This window comes from Hyperoodon ampullatus, assembly GCF_949752795.1.
Source record: "Hyperoodon ampullatus genome assembly, chromosome: 4".
NCBI classification, from domain to species: Eukaryota; Metazoa; Chordata; class Mammalia; order Artiodactyla; family Ziphiidae; genus Hyperoodon; species Hyperoodon ampullatus.
The window spans coordinates 32,975,012-32,993,336 of record NC_136917.1 but is presented as its reverse complement, the minus strand read 5'-3'; the positions used below and the strand labels follow the sequence as shown (position 1 = coordinate 32,993,336).

At 56.0% G+C, this 18,325-nt stretch overlaps 1 protein-coding gene across 1 annotated transcript in view; it reads left to right on the top strand.

Annotated features, from left to right (window-relative positions):
- Positions 1-15,806, top strand: part of DOCK6 (dedicator of cytokinesis 6) — a 42,162-nt gene extending 26,356 nt beyond the window's left edge. Inside the window, exons 27-50 of the mRNA XM_079703882.1 lie at positions 3,135-3,248; positions 3,442-3,612; positions 3,965-4,104; positions 4,192-4,361; positions 6,465-6,625; positions 6,899-7,081; positions 7,191-7,317; positions 7,621-7,705; positions 7,857-7,953; positions 8,088-8,222; positions 8,551-8,703; positions 8,885-9,043; positions 9,159-9,259; positions 9,965-10,157; positions 10,258-10,401; positions 11,527-11,658; positions 11,755-11,769; positions 13,084-13,209; positions 13,338-13,427; positions 13,755-13,991; positions 14,358-14,501; positions 14,583-14,689; positions 14,957-15,118; positions 15,563-15,806. Coding sequence (XP_079560008.1) covers positions 3,135-3,248; positions 3,442-3,612; positions 3,965-4,104; positions 4,192-4,361; positions 6,465-6,625; positions 6,899-7,081; positions 7,191-7,317; positions 7,621-7,705; positions 7,857-7,953; positions 8,088-8,222; positions 8,551-8,703; positions 8,885-9,043; positions 9,159-9,259; positions 9,965-10,157; positions 10,258-10,401; positions 11,527-11,658; positions 11,755-11,769; positions 13,084-13,209; positions 13,338-13,427; positions 13,755-13,991; positions 14,358-14,501; positions 14,583-14,689; positions 14,957-15,118; positions 15,563-15,605 — 3,189 coding nt within the window. The 3' untranslated portion in view covers positions 15,606-15,806. The remainder of the gene's footprint in view (positions 1-3,134; positions 3,249-3,441; positions 3,613-3,964; positions 4,105-4,191; positions 4,362-6,464; positions 6,626-6,898; positions 7,082-7,190; positions 7,318-7,620; positions 7,706-7,856; positions 7,954-8,087; positions 8,223-8,550; positions 8,704-8,884; positions 9,044-9,158; positions 9,260-9,964; positions 10,158-10,257; positions 10,402-11,526; positions 11,659-11,754; positions 11,770-13,083; positions 13,210-13,337; positions 13,428-13,754; positions 13,992-14,357; positions 14,502-14,582; positions 14,690-14,956; positions 15,119-15,562) is intronic.
- The last annotated feature ends 2,519 nt before the right edge of the window (positions 15,807-18,325 follow it).

Sequence of the window (18,325 nt, the reverse complement as noted above, 5' to 3'; positions counted from 1 at the left end):
GCATCAGTCCTGTCCAGTACCTCCTGGCTACAAGACCACGAATCCCATTTGCTGAATCAGTCTGTTCACACAACATCTATTTCTTAAGCACAGCCCTGTGCTGGGAACTAGAGACACAGCAGTGAACAAAACAAACCCAGTTCCTTACCCTCATGGAGCTGACTTTTAGGGGAAGACTTGAAGGACATGAGGGAGCAATCTATGTGATGTCTGGGGGAAGAGCATTCCAGTCGGGGGGAACAGCAAGTGCAAAGGCCCTGAGGCAGGACCTTGCCACTGTCAGAGGAGCAGTTAGGAGGTGAGTGGCTGGGGTGAAGTGAACAAAGTGGAGAATGGGAGTTGGTGAAGGCAGAGAGGTGACAGGGCAGATGCATTAGCCCTTAGCGCAGTATCAGTATACAGTAAGTACTCAGTAAATGGATGTTGATGTTCCAAGACCTTGATGGTTATCCAGGCCCTGGACCATTAATTCCAGTGCTCACAGAAGCTGGGCAGACAATGATAATAGTAATAAAATTATGCATTTATTGAGCACTTACTGTGTACTTAAATACTTTATTTTTATTATTATTTTTAAATTTTATTTATTTATTTTTATTTGTTTATTTTTGGCTGCACTGGGTCTCCATTGTTGTGCGCGGGCTTTCTCTAGCTGTGGCAAGCGGGGGCTACTCTTTATTGCGGTGCGCGGGCTTCTCATTGCAGTGTCTTCTCTTGTTGTAGAGCACGGGCTCTAGGCACGCGGGCTTCAGTAGTTGGGGCATGCAGACTCAGTAGTTGTGGTGCACGGGCTTAGTTGCTCCACGGCATGTAGGATCTTCCCAGACCAGGGCTCAAACCCGTGTCCCCTGCATGGCAGGTGGATTCTTAACACTGTGCCACCAGGGACGCCCCTACCTAAATACTTTAGATGGATCACATCATTAAACTCTCCCAACAACTCCATGAAGTTAGTAGTATTGTTTCCTCCATTATACTGTTGGAGAAACGGAAGCAAAGAATGACTGAGTAACAACTTGATACCATATAAGTGGGAATGGGCAGAATGGGGATTTGAACCCTCACCACCAGCTTCAGTTGGGGGAGGGGGGCTTATGGTGGACCAGAGGGCATGTGGCCAGAATGTCTGATTTTTTTTTTTTTTTTTTTTTTTGCGGTACGCGGGCCTCTCACTGTTGTGGCCTCTCCCGTTGCGGAGCACAGCCTCTGGACGTGCAGGCTCAGCGGCCATGGCTCACAGGCCATGCTGCTCCGTGGCACATGGGATTTTCCCGGACCGGGGCACGAACCCGTGTCCCCTGCATCGGCAGGCGGACTCTCAACCACTGCGCCACCAGGGAAGCCCAGAATGTCTGATTTTTAAAGAGAAAGGGGACTTCAGGATTTGATGGGAATTTTCCAGATTTTTGAAATGCTGGTCGGCCCAAGCTGGCCCTTGTGCAATCCCCCATGACCTCTGGGCTGGTCTCAAAGGTTTTAACCTTGTTTCACTAGAGCCTCCCCAAGGGCTGAGTTCCCGGAGGCTGATCCAGATTATGAGGAAACCCTCCTCAAAAGGGCTGCAGGAAGGGGCTTCCCTGGTGGTGCAGTGGTTGAGAATCTGCCTGCTAGTGCAGGGGACATGGGTTCGAGCCCTGGTCTGGGAGGATCCCACATGCCGCGGAGCAACTAGGCCCGTGCGCCACAACTACTGAGCCTGCGCGGCTGGAGCCTGTGCTCCGCAACAAGAGAGGCCGCGACAGTGACAGGCCCACGCACCGCGATGAAGAGTGGCCCCCGCTTGCCACAACTAGAGAAAGCCTTCGCACAGAAACGAAGACCCAACACAGCAAAAATAAATAAATTAATTAATAAACTCCTACCCACAACATCTCCTTTAAAAAAAAGTGGGGGGGGCTGTAGGGAAGAACAATGCCCTTGAGAAGCACCTTCATCACAGCGCCGGGGGGTTATCAGTGACGGCCACAGCGGTTTCATTCCTTCACTTGACATTTATGGAGCACCAACTGTATCAGGCTCCATGCACAAGTCTCTGCCCCACTTGAGGACTTGGAGCTCAGGTGGATTTTGTATTTTGTTTCTTTGGGTTGCAGGGAACTGCGAGCCACCGAGGCTAACTTGTGAGGCCAAGAGTAGCTCCCGAAAGCAGGAGGGCAGCTGGGCCTTGAGGCCATAGGAGCTTCCTTCCTTGTCGTTCCTCACACGTGCCAGGCACTTCCTGCTCCAGGGCCTTTGCACTTACTGTTCCCTCTCTTCAGAATGCCTTTCTCCCCTGGGCTCTTGCTCATCCTTCAGGCTTCTCTTGAAATAGCACCCTGTTAGTTGTCTTTGAAACACATAGAACTATCCAGAATACTCTTATCCCCCATCCCCCCCCCCATGAAACTGAGAGCTGGACAAGCAGCAGGGACCATGTCTGTCTCATTCACAAGACTTGGTACATAATAGATGCTTGTTAAATGATTTCTTAGGGTTTATCAGTTAGGGCAAAGGTTAATTTGCTTGAACATCATCACAAATGGTTTAAATGTGACCAAAGTTTATTTCTGAGCATAGATGGGCTACGGGGGGCTCCATGGTATGGGCCTGGCCATCTCAGTTCATCATGGTACCTGCCACATCAGGCATTACAGGCTATGGAAACCGGAGGACCTGCCCCTTCTGTTTAAGTGGCCACATCATTCCTCTCAAATCCCATTGGACAGAATGTGGTCACATGATTGTTCTCAGCTGCATGGGAGGCTGGGAAATGTAGTCCCTACCCAGCTCTGAACTCTGAAGAAGCATCCTAATACCTGTGAGAGGATATGGTGGGGGGTCAGCAGCCAGCCTCTGCCATCTGTGTTGTGTTACTCAAATCTGGTGAGAGAATAAAAAAGAGTGTCCTCAACAGAGCCGGGTGGAGGGTAGACACTAACTGGGGAAGGGAAGGGCTAGTCAGAGGGAGGAGGACAACCAGGAAGCCTGGGAGTCCGGAGCCTAGAGACAAGGGCGTGTCGAGGAGAACCAAGGTTTTCGGGCAGTGACACGGCTCTTAGGGGGTCACTGGTGGCCTTGGCGAGAGCCAGGCCAAGGGCAGGGATGGAGGCTTGATGGGGTGAGTGGGTGTGGGCTGACAGGCCCTGTTCCCCCAGGACGTGGAGCTGGCCGAGCACCTCAACGCCAGCCTGGCCTTCTTCCTCAGTGATCTGCTGTCCCTGGTGGACCGCGGCTTTGTCTTCAGCCTGGTCCGGGCTCACTACAAGCAGGTAGGGGTGGGCGTGGTGGGAATGGCACACCTGCAGAGACGTGGTAGGAACAACACACCTGCGGAGATGTGGTGGGGACGGCATACCTGTGGGGGACTTGGAGGGGACAGCACACCTGCGGGGACATGGAAGGGGGTGGTGTGGATTGGTGGGCAGAGCAGTGTAATGTCACCCGCTGAACCCTCCCCCACAGGTGGCCACACGGCTGCAGTCGGCTCCCAACCCGGCGGTGCTGCTGACCTTGCGCATGGACTTCACCCGCATCCTATGCGGCCACGAGCACTATGTGACCCTCAACCTCCCCTGCTGCCCCCTGTCGCCCCCGGCCTCGCCCTCGCCCTCCGTATCTTCCACCACCTCGCAGGTGGGCTGGCCTCACATCTGCTTCCTCTTCTTGACCTATGACCTCTTACCTTTCAGCCCTTCTTGATGATGGTTCCCTCATCTCTGTCCATTTCACAATAGGCCACTGCCCAGGGGACTGACCCCTTACCTTGTGACCCTTCACCTCTGACCCTGCATTCTCAGCAGTTTCCTGGGAGGACCAGCTTCTGATTTCTCACCCCTAAATCCTAACTCCCAGACTGGTGTTCCATCTGCCATTTCTCAAATCTCTAACTTTGGACCCTGTGCCCTGTCATCTCACAGATGAGTTAACCCTAACCTCTCACCTCTGACCCTTGGCCCCTGGTCCCTTGCTTTGCCCCCCTCTCCAGAGCTCCACCTTTTCCAGCCAGGCCCCAGACCCCAAGGTGATCAGCATGTTCGAGCTGAGTGGGTCGTTCCGGCAGCAGCACTTCCTGGCTGGGCTCCTGCTGACGGAACTGGCCCTGGCTCTGGAACCTGAGGCCGAGGGGTGAGCACAGGCCCTGCCTGGTCGTGGGGCGGGAGGAAGGTCCAGGAGCCACACCCACTCTGTCCTGAGCACCTCACTACCCCACAGGGCGTCCCTGCTGCACAAGAAGGCCATCAGTGCTGTCCACAGCCTGCTCTGTGGCCATGATGCTGACCCCCGCTACGCCGAGGCCACTGTGAAGGCCCGGGTGGCCGAGCTATACCTGCCACTGCTGTCACTGGCGCGGGACACACTGCCACGGCTGCATGACTTTGCTGGTCAGCAGGGCAAGGCGGGGTGGGGTCCCACGATCTGGGGGCCTGATTGACCCCACAAGGCTCAGATCAGGAAAGGTGGGCGAGCATGTTAGGAGTAAAAACATGGGTGTTAGGATCAGAGGAGTGGGTTCAAGTCCTGCTGTGGGGCCCCAAGAAAGCCATTAACCTTTCTGAGCCTCAGATTTATCACCTGTAAAATGGAGACAGTGATAGCACCAACTACTTCCTAGGATTATGTGAAAATCTGAGGACGTGTAGTATTGGGATATTGTCAGCGTGCAATAAATGGGAGATGAATTATCTTCTAGAAAGAGGTGTGAGGAGGGAAAGGTGGGGAACATCAGTTGGAGCCCTGTGTTCGTTCATTTATATGCAACAGACCTGGGACTGGTGGGTTGATCCCCTTCGTCATTCGGGGGAAATTCTCAGTTATCTCTTGAATTTTTTTTTTCTGCCTCGTTTTCTCTCTTCTCTCCTCCTGAGACTCCAATTACACGTATGTTAGACCTTTATGATCATGTTACAAGTGTCTGCTGTGCTCTGTTCTGTTTTTCATTCTGTTTGCTCCCTGTGCTTGAGTTGGGAAACTTTCTATTCACATGTGTTTGAGCTCACTACTTCTGTCTTCTGCTGTGTCTGGTCTTCTATTAATCCCCTCCACTGAGTTCTGAATTTCAAATTTTATATTTTCCAGTTGTAAATTTTGATTTTGTTGTTGTTGTAGATTCTAGTTCTCTGCTGAAATTCTCCATTTTTTAACCCATATTTGTGCATCTTTTTTATTTTTTATTTTAAAGTTTTGCTCACTTCAACATTTGATCATTTCTGTGCCTGCTTCTATTGTCTTTTCTCCCTTATCAGTCACCTTTTCCTGCCTCTTCACATCTTCTGACTTTTTATTGTATTTTGGACATTGCGTATAAAAGGACCATCAGGACTGAAGCAATGTCATCTTTTCCCAGTGAGCATTCCCCTTTCTCTCTCTTAGGCAGCTAGGATAAGGGGCTGATCACCTCAATCCACTCAGAAATTCAGCTAGGTTAAACTGAGCTGGAGCTTTAGTAAAACTCAGTTGACTGACCTTTTATTTCAAGACTCTCTGGAGTGAAACCTGTTCTGTATTTGTTGGCAGCAACTCTCTCTCTCTGATGAGACTGTGTTTTTTGGGGAGGGGGGAGTGGAGAGAGTACTCTTTTAAGATCAGTGATTTTGGGGGGGGCTGTGTCGTGTCTTCGTTGCTGTGCACGGGCTTTCTGTAGCTGCGGTGAGCAGGGGCCACTCTTCGTTGCGGTGCGCGGGCATCTTATTGCAGTGGCTTCTCTTGTTGCGGAGCACAGGATTTAGGCGTGTAGGCTTCAGTAATTGTGGCATGTGGGCTCTGGAGCACAGGTTCAGTAGTTGTGGCGTACGGGCTTAGTTGCTCCATGGCGTGTGGGAATCTTCCTGGACCAGGGATTGAACCTGTGTCCCCTGCATTGGCAGGTGGATTCTTAACCACTGTGCCACCAGGGAAGTCCAAGATCAGAGATTTTGGAACCAGACTGTTTAGATTAAAATCCTAGCTCTACCATTTACCTACTGTGTGACCCCAGGAAAGTAACTTAACCTCTCTGTGCCTAAGTTTCTTCTTCCAAAGAGTAAGGGTGATAAAAGTACTTATCTCATAGGGTTGTTTTGAAGAGTAAGAATTAATATTGTTAAAGTGCTTAGAACAGCACCTGACACAGGAAATGCTATGTAAGCGCCAGTTGGTGCTATAATAATAGCAGAAGCATTTATTATTGTGGTTGTCACCATTGCCATCATCATCATCATCATCATCTTTACAATGACTGCTCCTGTGCACCAGGCCACGTTCTCAGTGTTGAGTTTAGCGTGGCCAGAGCAGATATAGTCCAGGCCTTTGTGGATCTTAGAAACAGTTGCATGATGCATGTATCTAATTACAAGTACAATAAGTGAGCTGTGGGAGTCAGTAACTAGAGACTCCACCCTGGTCTGGGGGGTGGAATCAGGGAAGGTTTCCCTGAGGAGGTGACCTGTGAGCTGAAATTTGAGACAGAGACAGCACTTAACCACGGTCTCATTCTTTTCTCCCCCCAGAGGGTCCAGGTCAGCGGTCAAGACTGGCCTCTATGCTCGACTCAGACACAGAAGGGGAAGGGGACATGGGAGGCACCATCAACCCCTCAGTGGCCATGGCCATCGCTGGTGGCCCCCTGGCCCCTGGCTCCCGGGCCAGCATCTCCCAGGGCCCAGCGACAGTGAGTACCAGCCTTGTCCCCAGAGACCCCACCCAACATTTGATTGTTTTTGTGCCTGCGTCTAATGTCTTTTCTCCCTTATCAATCACATCTTCCTGCCTCTTCACATGTCTTGTGATTTTTTTTTATTGTATTTTGGACATTGTGTGTCCAATAACCTGGTAATGGAATTTATGCAATGAAGTACCAATTGGCCAGTTCTCATCTTAATATGGAGAAAAATGAAAGTCACCTCTCTCCCTTCTGAGTGCCCTGTCCTCTCTCTGTCCCCAGGCTGCTCGCTCAGGCTGTGCCCTCTCTGCCGAGTCTAGCCGGACCTTGCTGGTGTGTGTGCTATGGGTCTTGAAGAATGCTGAGCCAGCCCTGCTGCAGCGCTGGGCTGCGGACCTGGCCCTCCCTCAGCTGGGTCGTCTCTTGGACTTGCTGTACCTCTGTCTGGCTGCCTTTGAATACAAGGTTCGAGGGGTGGGCAGGGGACTGGGGTATAGGAGGCAGAAGAAGCAGGACCAGGTTAGCCCACAGAAAAGAGCAGAGTCAACCTCGAACTTGTTCTCTGTTCTTGCAGGGGAAAAAGGCCTTTGAACGTATCAACAGTCTCACGTTCAAGAAATCACTGGACATGAAGGCCCGGCTGGAGGAAGCTATCTTGGGTACCATCGGAGCCCGACAGGAGATGGTGCGACGGAGCCGTGGTGAGAGGGAGATGTACCCCATGCACGTCCCTACCCAGTGCCTCCCAGCGTTTGTACCAGGGCCCCCAAGGCGGGGACCATCTCTGCCTCTATTTGGCTTACTTTTCCCAGGAAGAAGTCCACGCGTTATCACTATACATGTGGGTGTCTGTGTTCCCTGTTCACGTCTAACTGCATCCACTCCGCAAGCATCCATGTCACCCAGTGTCCTCATAGGGATCCCATGTGTGTGGGATCCATTCTCATGGTCACGTGTGTCTTTATGTTTTTGCACATCTGTGAACACGCACCTGTGTGTCTCAGAGAGGAGCCCATTTGGGAACCAGGAGAATGTACGCTGGCGGAAGAGCGTCACACACTGGAGACAAACCTCGGACCGTGTGGACAAGTGGGTGTGGGCAGGAAGTAGTTTGCTGGGGTTAGATCAATTTCCAGAGAACTGGCGCCCCCTCCAGGGCAGCCGAGGGAGGGGAAAGACCTCAGCCGTGGGGTGGAGTCTGGCCCTGAGAGGCCCCCTCAATCCCTCCTGTCTCCTCCAGGACCAAGGATGAAATGGAACACGAGGCCTTGGTGGACGGGAACCTGGCAACCGAGGCAAGCCTGGTGGTTCTGGATACACTGGAGATCATCGTGCAGGTAGGGCTTGATCCAGCATCTCCCTCACCTCTGACCCCACCACAGGGCCTTGTGATCTCTGACTCCAGAATCCCTCTCCTTCCGTGACTCCATAACCACCCCAGTCTCTAACAGCTGGATTTCTGGCCCCCCAGACGGTGATGCTGTCAGAGGCCCGGGAGAGTATCTTGGGCGCGGTACTAAAGGTTGTGTTGTACAGTCTGGGCAGTGCCCAGAGTGCCCTCTTCTTGCAGCATGGCCTGGCCACACAACGGGCCCTGGTATCCAAGGTGAGTACCTCTGACAGCCACGCTTCTTAAGAGTAACAATCACAGCCCATTCATTGAGCGACTGTTGTGTGCTCAGCAACTCCATGAGGCAGACACTCACTCCTTAGCTACAGTTTGCAGAGGAGGGAACTGAGGATCAGAGTGGCAGAGTTACTCACCCAGAGTCACACAGTAAGGGCTTAAACCCAGGTCTGACGCCAAAACCTGCTGGGCTTTTGGCCAGAGAAGGCAGAACACAGACCGATGCTTCTGCCCACGTCCCCATCGGGGACCTTCTGAGCCAGAGCGGGGAGGGGCTGACTGGTGTCTGTCCTGCCCTGGGGGCCAGTTCCCAGAGCTGCTGTTTGAGGAGGACACGGAGCTGTGTGCCGACCTCTGCTTGAGGCTCCTGCGCCACTGCGGCAGCCGCATCAGCGCCATCCGTACGCACGCCAGCGCCTCCCTCTACCTCCTCATGCGCCAGAATTTCGAGATTGGCAACGTAAGTGGGGGTGTGGCGGGGGGTGTGATCTGCGGCTCTGGGGAAGGCGGCCGACTAGGGGTCTTGCCGCGATAGACGCACGGCAAGAGGGGAGAGGGGTGAAGTCAGCGGGTCGAGCAGGCTCTGGTGTGAGGGCCCGAGGTCCACAGTCAGGCGTGCTCTTCCTCCCCGGCCCACCCAGAACTTTGCCCGCGTGAAGATGCAAGTGACCATGTCGCTTTCGTCCCTGGTGGGGACAACGCAGAACTTCAGCGAAGAACACCTGCGACGTTCACTCAAGACCATCCTCACCTATGCCGAGGAGGATGTGGGGCTGCGGGACAGCACCTTTGCTGAGCAGGTGACCCCGCCGGACCCCCGCCCCACCTTCCGCAGCCAGGGTCTTTGCCCTGCTACGCTTGACCCCTGACCCCACCACCTCGGCTCCGTCACTCCTGGCCATTCCCCCGCTCCAGGTCCAGGACCTGATGTTCAACTTGCACATGATCCTGACTGACACGGTGAAGATGAAGGAGCATCAGGAGGACCCGGAAATGCTCATTGACCTCATGTACAGGTGAGGAGGGCCGGTTGGAACCTTCAGCCATTTCACAGACAGGTGAGGGGAGAGGAGGTGGTGAGAGGGACAGGTGGGGAGGGAGCAGGTGAGCGTACAGGTAATACGAGAGACAAGTCAGGATGGACAAGCGAAGAGGGACCAGGAGAGGAGACACGTGAAGATGACCAAGTGAGAGGGCAGACAGGTGAGGGGCCAGGTGAGCAGACAGGTGAACGGAGAGGTGAGCAGACAGGTGAGGGCAGGTAAACGAGCAAGTAAAAATGGTGCCAGATGAACATACAGATGAGAATGACAGAGGAGCACAAGAATAAGTGAGGGGTACAGGTGGGAGAGACAAGTGAGGTGCTAACCCATGAAGGGGTGACAGATTAGGGGAACAAGTGATTTGGAGGAGAGTGAAGGGTATTTAGTAAGAAACTGGGGAGTGGGAGATGGGTGCCCAGGTGATGGAGACAGGGAAGGCAGGGGGCATACAGAAGGGATGGGCCTGGGCAGACCCAGAGTGACACTTGTGGGGGTAATGAAGAGATGGACAGGTAAGGAGTGGGATAAGTTAGGAGACAGGTGAATGGGGTAAAGGTGAGGAGATTGGCTGGGGCAGATGCGTGGGGTCACAGGTGAAGGGGATGGACAGGTGAGGAGTGAGCAGGGGGGCAAGGTGAGTCTCCATCCTCCTCACATCCCCCCTCACCTGGGTTCTAGGATTGCCCGGGGCTACCAGGGCTCCCCAGACCTGCGGCTGACATGGCTGCAGAACATGGCGGGGAAGCACGCGGAGCTGGGCAACCACGCGGAGGCTGCGCAGTGCATGGTTCACGCGGCCGCCCTGGTGGCGGAGTACCTCGCTCTGCTGGAGGACAGCCGCCACCTGCCTGTGGGCTGCGTTTCCTTCCAGGTGAGCGGCAGGGATGGGGGGATGGGGGGTGGGGTCGTGGCGGGCAGGGGGTGGCACACGTGGGCCGAGGACCAGGCTCTGACGCCACCTCCCACCCCAGAACATCTCGTCCAATGTGCTGGAGGAGTCCGCCATCTCTGACGACATCCTGTCGCCTGATGAGGAGGGCTTCTGTTCCGGGAAGCACTTCACGGAGCTGGGGCTGGTGGGGCTGCTGGAACAGGCGGCCGCCTACTTCACCATGGTGAGGCCTGGGGCTGGGGCGGCATCGTGCATCTGCTGATGGTCCCGATACCTGCTCCCAGAGACTCAAGGTGAAGCTGCTGCCCGGACCCTTTCTGGGCAGGGGATTTGTGAAGAAGGATTGGGATCCCTCAGAGGCCCTGTTACCTGCCTTTCTCCCCATAAAACCCTTGACACGTGGTCTGGATATAATAAGCCTTGGATATATTGTTACCATTTTAAATTCTTTTTTTTTTTTTTTTTTTTTTTTTTTGTGCCACACCATGTAGCTTGCAGGATCTTAGTTCCCCGACTAAGGGGACTGAACCCAGGCCCCCCTGCAGTGAGAATGTAGAGTCCTAACCACTGGACCACTAGGGAATTCCCTAAAATTCTTTGTTATAAAAAATTTCAAGAACACATAAAAGAAAGTTGTATCCCCACCACCCCCCATACCCAGCACTGAAATTCAGTGACCACCTATATTTACCATCCTGTTTCAGTTCTTTGCATCAAGCCTTCTTTTTTTTTTCCTTTTTTTCTAGAGGTGTTTGTTTTTTTTTATTGCTGTTTTTATTATTATGATCACTTTGCTGGAGTCTCAGAGACAGAGGCCTTGGGAATAAGCCAGACGGTAGACACAGACCTCTAACAGTCAGCAAATAGCTCAGGATACCTGCCATGTGCCAGGCTTGATGCTGGCCCTGACTGGGGGCCAGTGGCACTCAGGAGCGGCCATTACCATGTGCCGGGAGGCAGTTGGGTGTGGAGGTTTTAGGCACCATGCCAGAAGGGCCGGCCTTCAGGTCCTGGCCCTGGGGAGCCCCTCCACATCTCTGAAGTTCAGTTTCCCCTCTGAGGAATGGAAAAAGATGACTCCTCCCACCAGTGAAGGAACATGGGTAGAGTGTACATGTACACAGCACCGGGTCCATAGTAAGCATGGTGGAGACCACAGAGGATGCCTGTAGGGGCTGAGTGGAAAGGCTGATACCCCATCTGGGGCAGATGTGGTCAGGGTGGGCTTCCTGGAGGAGGTGATGGAAGATGGCACCCTGGAGGATGGGTAGGAGCATGGAAGGAGGGTTGTTCCAGGCAGGAGAGAAGATCAGGGCTGGTGCTGGAAATCCTGATGTTCCACCCCCAGGGTGGGCTCTACGAGGCAGTGAATGAGGTCTACAAGACCCTCATCCCCATCCTGGAAGCCCACCGCGACTATAAGAAGCTGGCTGCCGTGCACGGCAAACTGCAGGAGGCCTTCACCAAGATCATGCACCAGGTGGGCCCAGGCCGCCCTCTCAGACCCTGCCCTCGGCCCCAGCCCCTGGCCCCTGCTGGGCTCAGCTGACCTTGACCCTTCTGTCCCCACCCACAGAGCTCCGGCTGGGAGGTGAGTGGCCACCTGCCTCTGGTCAACAGTGGTCAGGGACCACCAGGGGGCGCTGGAGGAGCACAGCTGCCTGGCCGCGGGGGCTCAGTGGGCGATGACGCACCCCACTACTTCCCCCCGGAGCTCCCCTCCCTGCCCCAGATCTCCAGGGCAGCTTGTGACTCACCCAGCTGGGAGCTCTCCAGAGACACCCCTCCCTCAGGCAGGGCCAGCTTGGTCACTGCCTGGAAGGGGGGGGCCTCCAACTTCCTCTGTCTCTGTTTCTTTTTCTCTCTCTTTGTGTCTCTTGGTCTCTTTCCGTCCATCTCTCCCTGTCTCTGCCTCTCTCCTTGATCACTCTCTCTGTGTGTCTCTCTTGGTTTCTGTCTCTCCCTGTCTCCCCAGCTTCCCCCAGGATCTCTGCTCCTCATTCCCATTTAATGTGCCCCCTCTCCCGCCTCTCCCCTACTTGGGTCTATTTTTAGGCATCTCCTAGTTTGGGGAGAATTTTCTGGCCAAAGATGGCAGGAACCCAGAACCAAGGGGGGAGGACTGGGTGGGAGCTGGGCGGGGCGGGCAAGTCCCCTCCCTCCCCGGATCTCCTGTCTCTGCCCATGGAATAGTTCTCATGGGGCAGCATAACCAGGACTCTGGGGGGTTGGGGGCTGTGACCTCTGACCTCACCCATGACTTTGTCTCTCTGCCCCCTGCTCCCCACCTCCATCTCCTGGTGCCCATCTCACCCTGCCTGGACCTGCCTTGGTGAGTGAACATGGAGCCACCCCCATCCTTCCCGGTGGAAAGTAGTCTACCTGGAGGGAGGGGGTCCTTCTTGGCAAACTTAGATCTGGGAGGAGGGGAGGGGATGCACTGGAACAAGGGAACCAGAGCCTCTGTCCCAGAGCAAGAAACGGCCACGCCTTCCCTCAGTCACTCATGCATATGAGCGCCTACTGTATACCCAGACCTATAGGCATTGAGGACCTAGTTATGAGCAATAGGGCCCCAGTTCTCATGTCATATTGAGATCCAGACTCTGAAGAACTGCATGGGTCATGAGGGAGAATTAGAAACTAAGGGTCTGTGTTAAATGAGAATAAAGATTTGGGGGAGGTAGGAGACAGGCTGGGGAAAAAGAGTGAGGGTGTGGGCAATTGGCAGTCATGTGGGTCCATGCCCCTGCCTGTGCCCGTGATGTGATGTTCTTGGGGTGTCCGGGGTCCTCTGCCCATGCCCACCTCTTCTGCACGTGGGGCCTGAGGACCCATGTGTCTCTGGCGTAGGGGGACCTCCAGCAGGGCCTCCTGGGCAACAAGAGCTTTCCCACAGCCCCAGCGTGTGTTCGGGACATATTTCCGCGTGGGCTTCTACGGCGCCCGCTTCGGTGACCTAGATGAACAGGAGTTCGTGTACAAGGAGCCGTCCATCACGAAGCTGGCCGAGATCTCACACCGGCTGGAGGCATGTCCTGGTGGTGGTGGGGGGTGGACAGGGCACTGGGCTGCCCTGGGGCGGGGTGGGGCGGGGTGCCCTGGGACAGGGCACTGGGGCTGCAGCTGAGCAGCTGTGAGTCAGCCCCATGTCCTCAGGAGTTCTACACGGAGAGATTCGGGGAGGACGTGGTCCAGATCATCAAAGATTCTAACCCTGTGGACAAGACCAAGCTGGACCCCCAGAAGGTGAGGGCTCCTTACTATCTTGCCAGGGACCCCAAAATCCTATATTCAGGGAAACTCCAAGTACTATAATCCTGCGGCCTCTCAAATCCTATACCTCTGGGAAACTCCAAAGCTTATCTCCCTCGGGGACCCCGCATCCTATTCCTCAGGGGATTCCCAAACATCCAAAGGAGACACAGGGAGACCTGGGAACCCCAGATCCAAGGCCCCCAGACCCAAGGAGGCCCAAATCCCCTTTCTCCAGGGATGGGGCCCCTGCGGGAGGCCAGCAAGCCCCAGGTGTGTGTATTGGGGCTGAGAGCCTCACCCCTGAGCCCCGTGCCCCAGGCCTACATCCAGATCACATACGTGGAGCCGCACTTCGACACCTATGAGCTCAAGGACCGGGTGACCTACTTCGACCGCAACTACGGGCTGCGAACCTTCCTGTTCTGCACGCCCTTCACGCCGGACGGGCGCGCACACGGAGAACTGCCCGAGCAGCACAAGCGCAAGACGCTGCTCAGCACAGACCACGCCTTCCCCTACATCAAGACACGAATCCGCGTGTGCCACCGGGAGGAGGTGGGCGGGGCCCAGGCCTGGGGGAGGCCCAGGGAGGGGAGGTACAGAGACCCCAAAACCAAGGGAGGCCAGGGACCCCCAAACTCCAACCTCCAGACCCCAATCTGCAGACTCAAACCCCTACTTCCAGACCTTGCTGACCCAAGGCTGGACTAGAACCAGACCAAAGTTATCAGAACCAGACAAAGGCAGCTGAACCTTGACCCCCCACCCTGCCAGACCCAAGGAGGCAGGAGCCCCAGACCTGGTTCCTTACAGTCTCTTGTACCTCTGTCCACCCCCAGCTGGGGTCCAAGCTGCCGTGGGCTGGGTTGGGTCAGCACATCCTCAGGTCCTGACGTGTGCCTGCTCGTCTCCACCCCGCAGACAGTGCTGACGCCAGTAGAGGTGGCCATTGAGGACATGCAGAAGAAGACTCGGGAACTGGCCTTCGCCACCGAGCAGGACCCGCCTGATGCCAAAATGCTGCAGATGGTGCTGCAGGGCTCCGTGGGGCCCACTGTAAACCAGGCACGGTCGGTGGGGTATGCAGGCTGCCTGAGGCCCCCGGGGGCCATGCAGACATCGTCACAAGCCCCTATCACCCCACAGGGTCCACTGGAGGTGGCCCAGGTGTTTTTGGCCGAGATCCCGCAAGACCCTAAGCTCTTCAGGCATCACAACAAGCTGCGGCTCTGTTTCAAGGACTTCTGCAAGAAGTAGGCCTGACCACCCTCCCAATCAGAGTCCCTCTAACCCCCGCATTATGGCTCTCTGCCTATCTGACTCCCCAGTACAGCCTGTCTATCAACCTGAGCCCCCATTGTAGCCTCTCTGATTTCCACTAAGTCATATCCACCTGCCAGACCCCCATTATAGGCTCCTCTGCATGCCTGGCCCCAGCTCGCGAACTCCCCACCTCTGGTCTTGCTTTGTCTTCTGAGTGTCAGCCCCTGAGCATCTCCTGCCATCTGGTCCTCCCTCAGGTGTGAGGATGCGCTGCGGAAGAACAAAGCCCTGATTGGGCCGGACCAGAAGGAGTACCACCGTGAGCTGGAGCGCAACTACTCCCGCCTGCGGGAAGCTCTGCAGCCTCTGCTCACCCAGCGCCTGCCTCAGCTGCTGGCGCCAAACACAGCCAGCCTCAGGTGCCTGACCCAGGCCTCCCACCCTAGAGAGGGAGAGCGGGGGCAGGCAAAGCCAGGCAGAGCGTGGGGGCCGTCATACACGTGCACATCAACACGGGTACTCAGGGCTTTGCACAGTCATGTGAATACTCGGAGACGCACACATATTCAAGCTCAGGGCAACCATTTCTGATCATTTCCCGGGTGTGTGACTTCATTTTTCTGCGCCTCTGTTTCCACATCTGTAAAATGGGCGTGATTCATATCTCCAGTGGTGGATTCTAAGAGAGAATTTCTGATTCCATGGCCAGATCAGAACCAATGTAAAAGGAGCCAGGAAGACCATAGAAGACCTCCTTGGAGGAGGAGGGTGGAGGAAAAGGGCGGGGGCGGAGGAGGAGGCTGGGGAGCATTATGGAGTTGGGGGCCCTGTGGCCATGTTGAGCCACTTCATTCCTCCCCCAGGAACTCCTTGAACAGAGCAAGTTTCCGGAAGGCTGACCTCTGAGCCCGCAGGGCCTGAAGCCACACCCAGAGGAACCAGCACCCTGGACTCGGCTGTCTGTGCCTTTCTGACAGTCTCCCCCACTGCCCACTCAGCCATGGGGTGACCACATCGCACACGGGTCTGGGCCCTCTGTCCCTCTGTTCTTGTCTGTGTGCACTGATGCTTCTTACCTTTTCTAATTTAAAATGGTTTTTATAAACAGCCTGTGTGGTGTGGTCCCTGGGAGCTGGGTCCCATGTGCACCCTCTACCTGCACACCCTGATTGTTGATGCACAGACACTGAGAACTAGTTGGGTGCCAGGAACACAGCAGTGACAGTGGATGCAAATTTCTGCCCTTGTAGAGCTGACATTCTAGTGGGGAAGGCAACACACAAATGACAATGTCACATGTGTGCAAGGGGAATAATAGTAACATTTACTAAACTCTCGTTAAGTGCCCAGCCCTGTATAATTGGCTTCCGCAAAGACACTGGGCCTTTTATGGGCCTTTCTGCCTGAGGGACCTCTATTAGGCCCCTGCCTCATGGTTATAAAATCATCTTAACACCACTATCAGGCAGGCAGCATTCTTAGCCCCATTTTACAGATGGGGAAACTGAGGCAGCAAGTAAAGTCTTGGTGGAGTTAGGATTGGAGCCCAGGCCTGGCTGGCCATGGAGCCCAGGCCTTAGCTACGGTCTGTGCAGCCTCGCGCTGACCCAGCCCTCCCTTCCCGCCCCGCGGTGGTCACGCCACCGTGTACCAGGCCTGTGCTGGGCGGCTTCCAGCCCTGAGCCGGCGGGGGGAGGGGTGACCTCCCGCAGCCGCCGCCACCACCACCTCCCTCCCTCCAGGAGTTGGACCCCGGCCAGCCCCGCCCTCTCCCGCCCCCTCCCGCCCCCCGCAGCGGCCCAGCGGCAGCTGTCGGAGGGGAGGACAGCGGTGGTGGGACCCTGCCCAGAGGACAGGAAGAGGGGGCGAGGCCGGATACCCCACGCGCGCGCACACACCTGCCCGTCCAGGTGCGATCTTGTCCCCCCCCCATCCCCCTCCACAGTGGCCGGGCCGCTGGCGACTAGAGGGGCGGGGCCAGCCCTGGGGGCGGGGCGGGGCGGGGCGGAGCTACCGCCGAGGGCCGGGCGCTCGGGCGGCGGCGCGCTGAGGACGCACGGGCGGCGGGACGCTGGGACAGCGGCGGCCGGAGCGCGCGAGGCGAGTAGGACCCGGGCTGCGTCGGGGTTCGAGTCCGGTTCGGGGTTCGAGCGTGGTCCCCACCCCACCCACCCCACCCCTAACCCCGGGGCGCGATCTCGCCGGTCTCTACCAGCTGCTGCCTCCAACTCCATCATCTATGCCCAAACTTTCCGGACTTTGAGTGTCTTGGTCCCGCGCCTCTGCCCCGTCCTCATCTTTGACCCTGTCTGTCCCTGCTTGTCTCCCCCAGCCCCATCCTCCATCCGTACCTCCCTGCCCCTTTGCCCCATCACTGCCTCCCCTCTGCCCCTCTCCCCTGTCTCCATCCTCCTTTCTACCTCTGTCCCGCCTCCCCACCCCACCCCACTCGGTCCTCCCTCGCCCTCCTCCGCGGCCGGGCCGGAGCCAGGCCCAAGCGGCGGGAAGGCGGCCGGGCGTCCGGCCGGGCTGGGCCTCGGCCTGGCGGCTGGGCCGGCGTGGGGAGCAGCAGCTGTTTGCCATTAGCTGGGGACCCCGCAGGCCCCGCCCCTACCCTGTACGGGGCGGGGTCCTCCTCGCCCCCGTCTTTGAGGCGGGGAGAGGAGCGGGAAGACCCCAGAGACGTCCAGGCTGGTCTGGGAGGGGGGCTTTAGGGAGACCCCGCCGGACATCCAGGCCTGCCCGGGACCCCCCGCCCCTTCCCTGAGCCTCCCACCTGTCCCCTCTTGGAGTGTCCTGTCCCTTTCTCTCCATGTGTCTCGGTCCTATCCCGTGTCCTCCCTTTTCTCTAGGGGTCCTATAGAGGGAGAGGAGTCTCAGCCACAGACACCCACCACCATTACACTTTCCCCCACAATCTGCTTTCTCCACCTTGAGTCAGTCACCGGCCCACGTGGAAGACGGTCAGATGGCTGGAGACTCTCAGACCTCAGTCTCTCTGCCTGGGAAATGGGCAGAGGAATGTGGCAAGGGGGTTAAGGGTGGCTTGGCTGGCAGTGGGGGAATCTACCAGGCTTAGGATTCAAATCCAGACCCAGCTAATTCCCCCTTCAGTGACCCTGGGCAAGTCACTGTGTATTTCTGTGTCCCCAAACACCGCATCTGTAAAACAGGTTGATAACTACCCACCTGGTAGGGTTGTCATGATGATCAAATGATTGCCGGGATGATGATTATAGCTATTACTGTTATTCGCCTCACACCCTCCACCTCCAGGGTTCCACACCGGGGACCGTTCCTGGTCCCTGCCTCCAGTCTATCTCAGGTCCCCAGAAACTTTTTTTAAATTAACTTTTATTTTATCAGCCGTGCCACGCATCATGCGGGATCTTAGTTCCCCAGAGATTGAACCTGCGCCCCCTGCATTGGAAGTGCAGAGTCCTAGCCACTGGACCGCCAGGGAAGTCCCTGCAGAAAATATTTTTGATCACCTCCCTGTTGTGCATGGGATGGCCCTCCAGGCAGCTGGAAAACCAAATTTCCTACAATTGGGTGACTGTGTGTTCCAGGCATTGAAAGACAGAGAAGTGAGGACAGAGACGTGGAGAGACAGGGAGAGAGAAGTG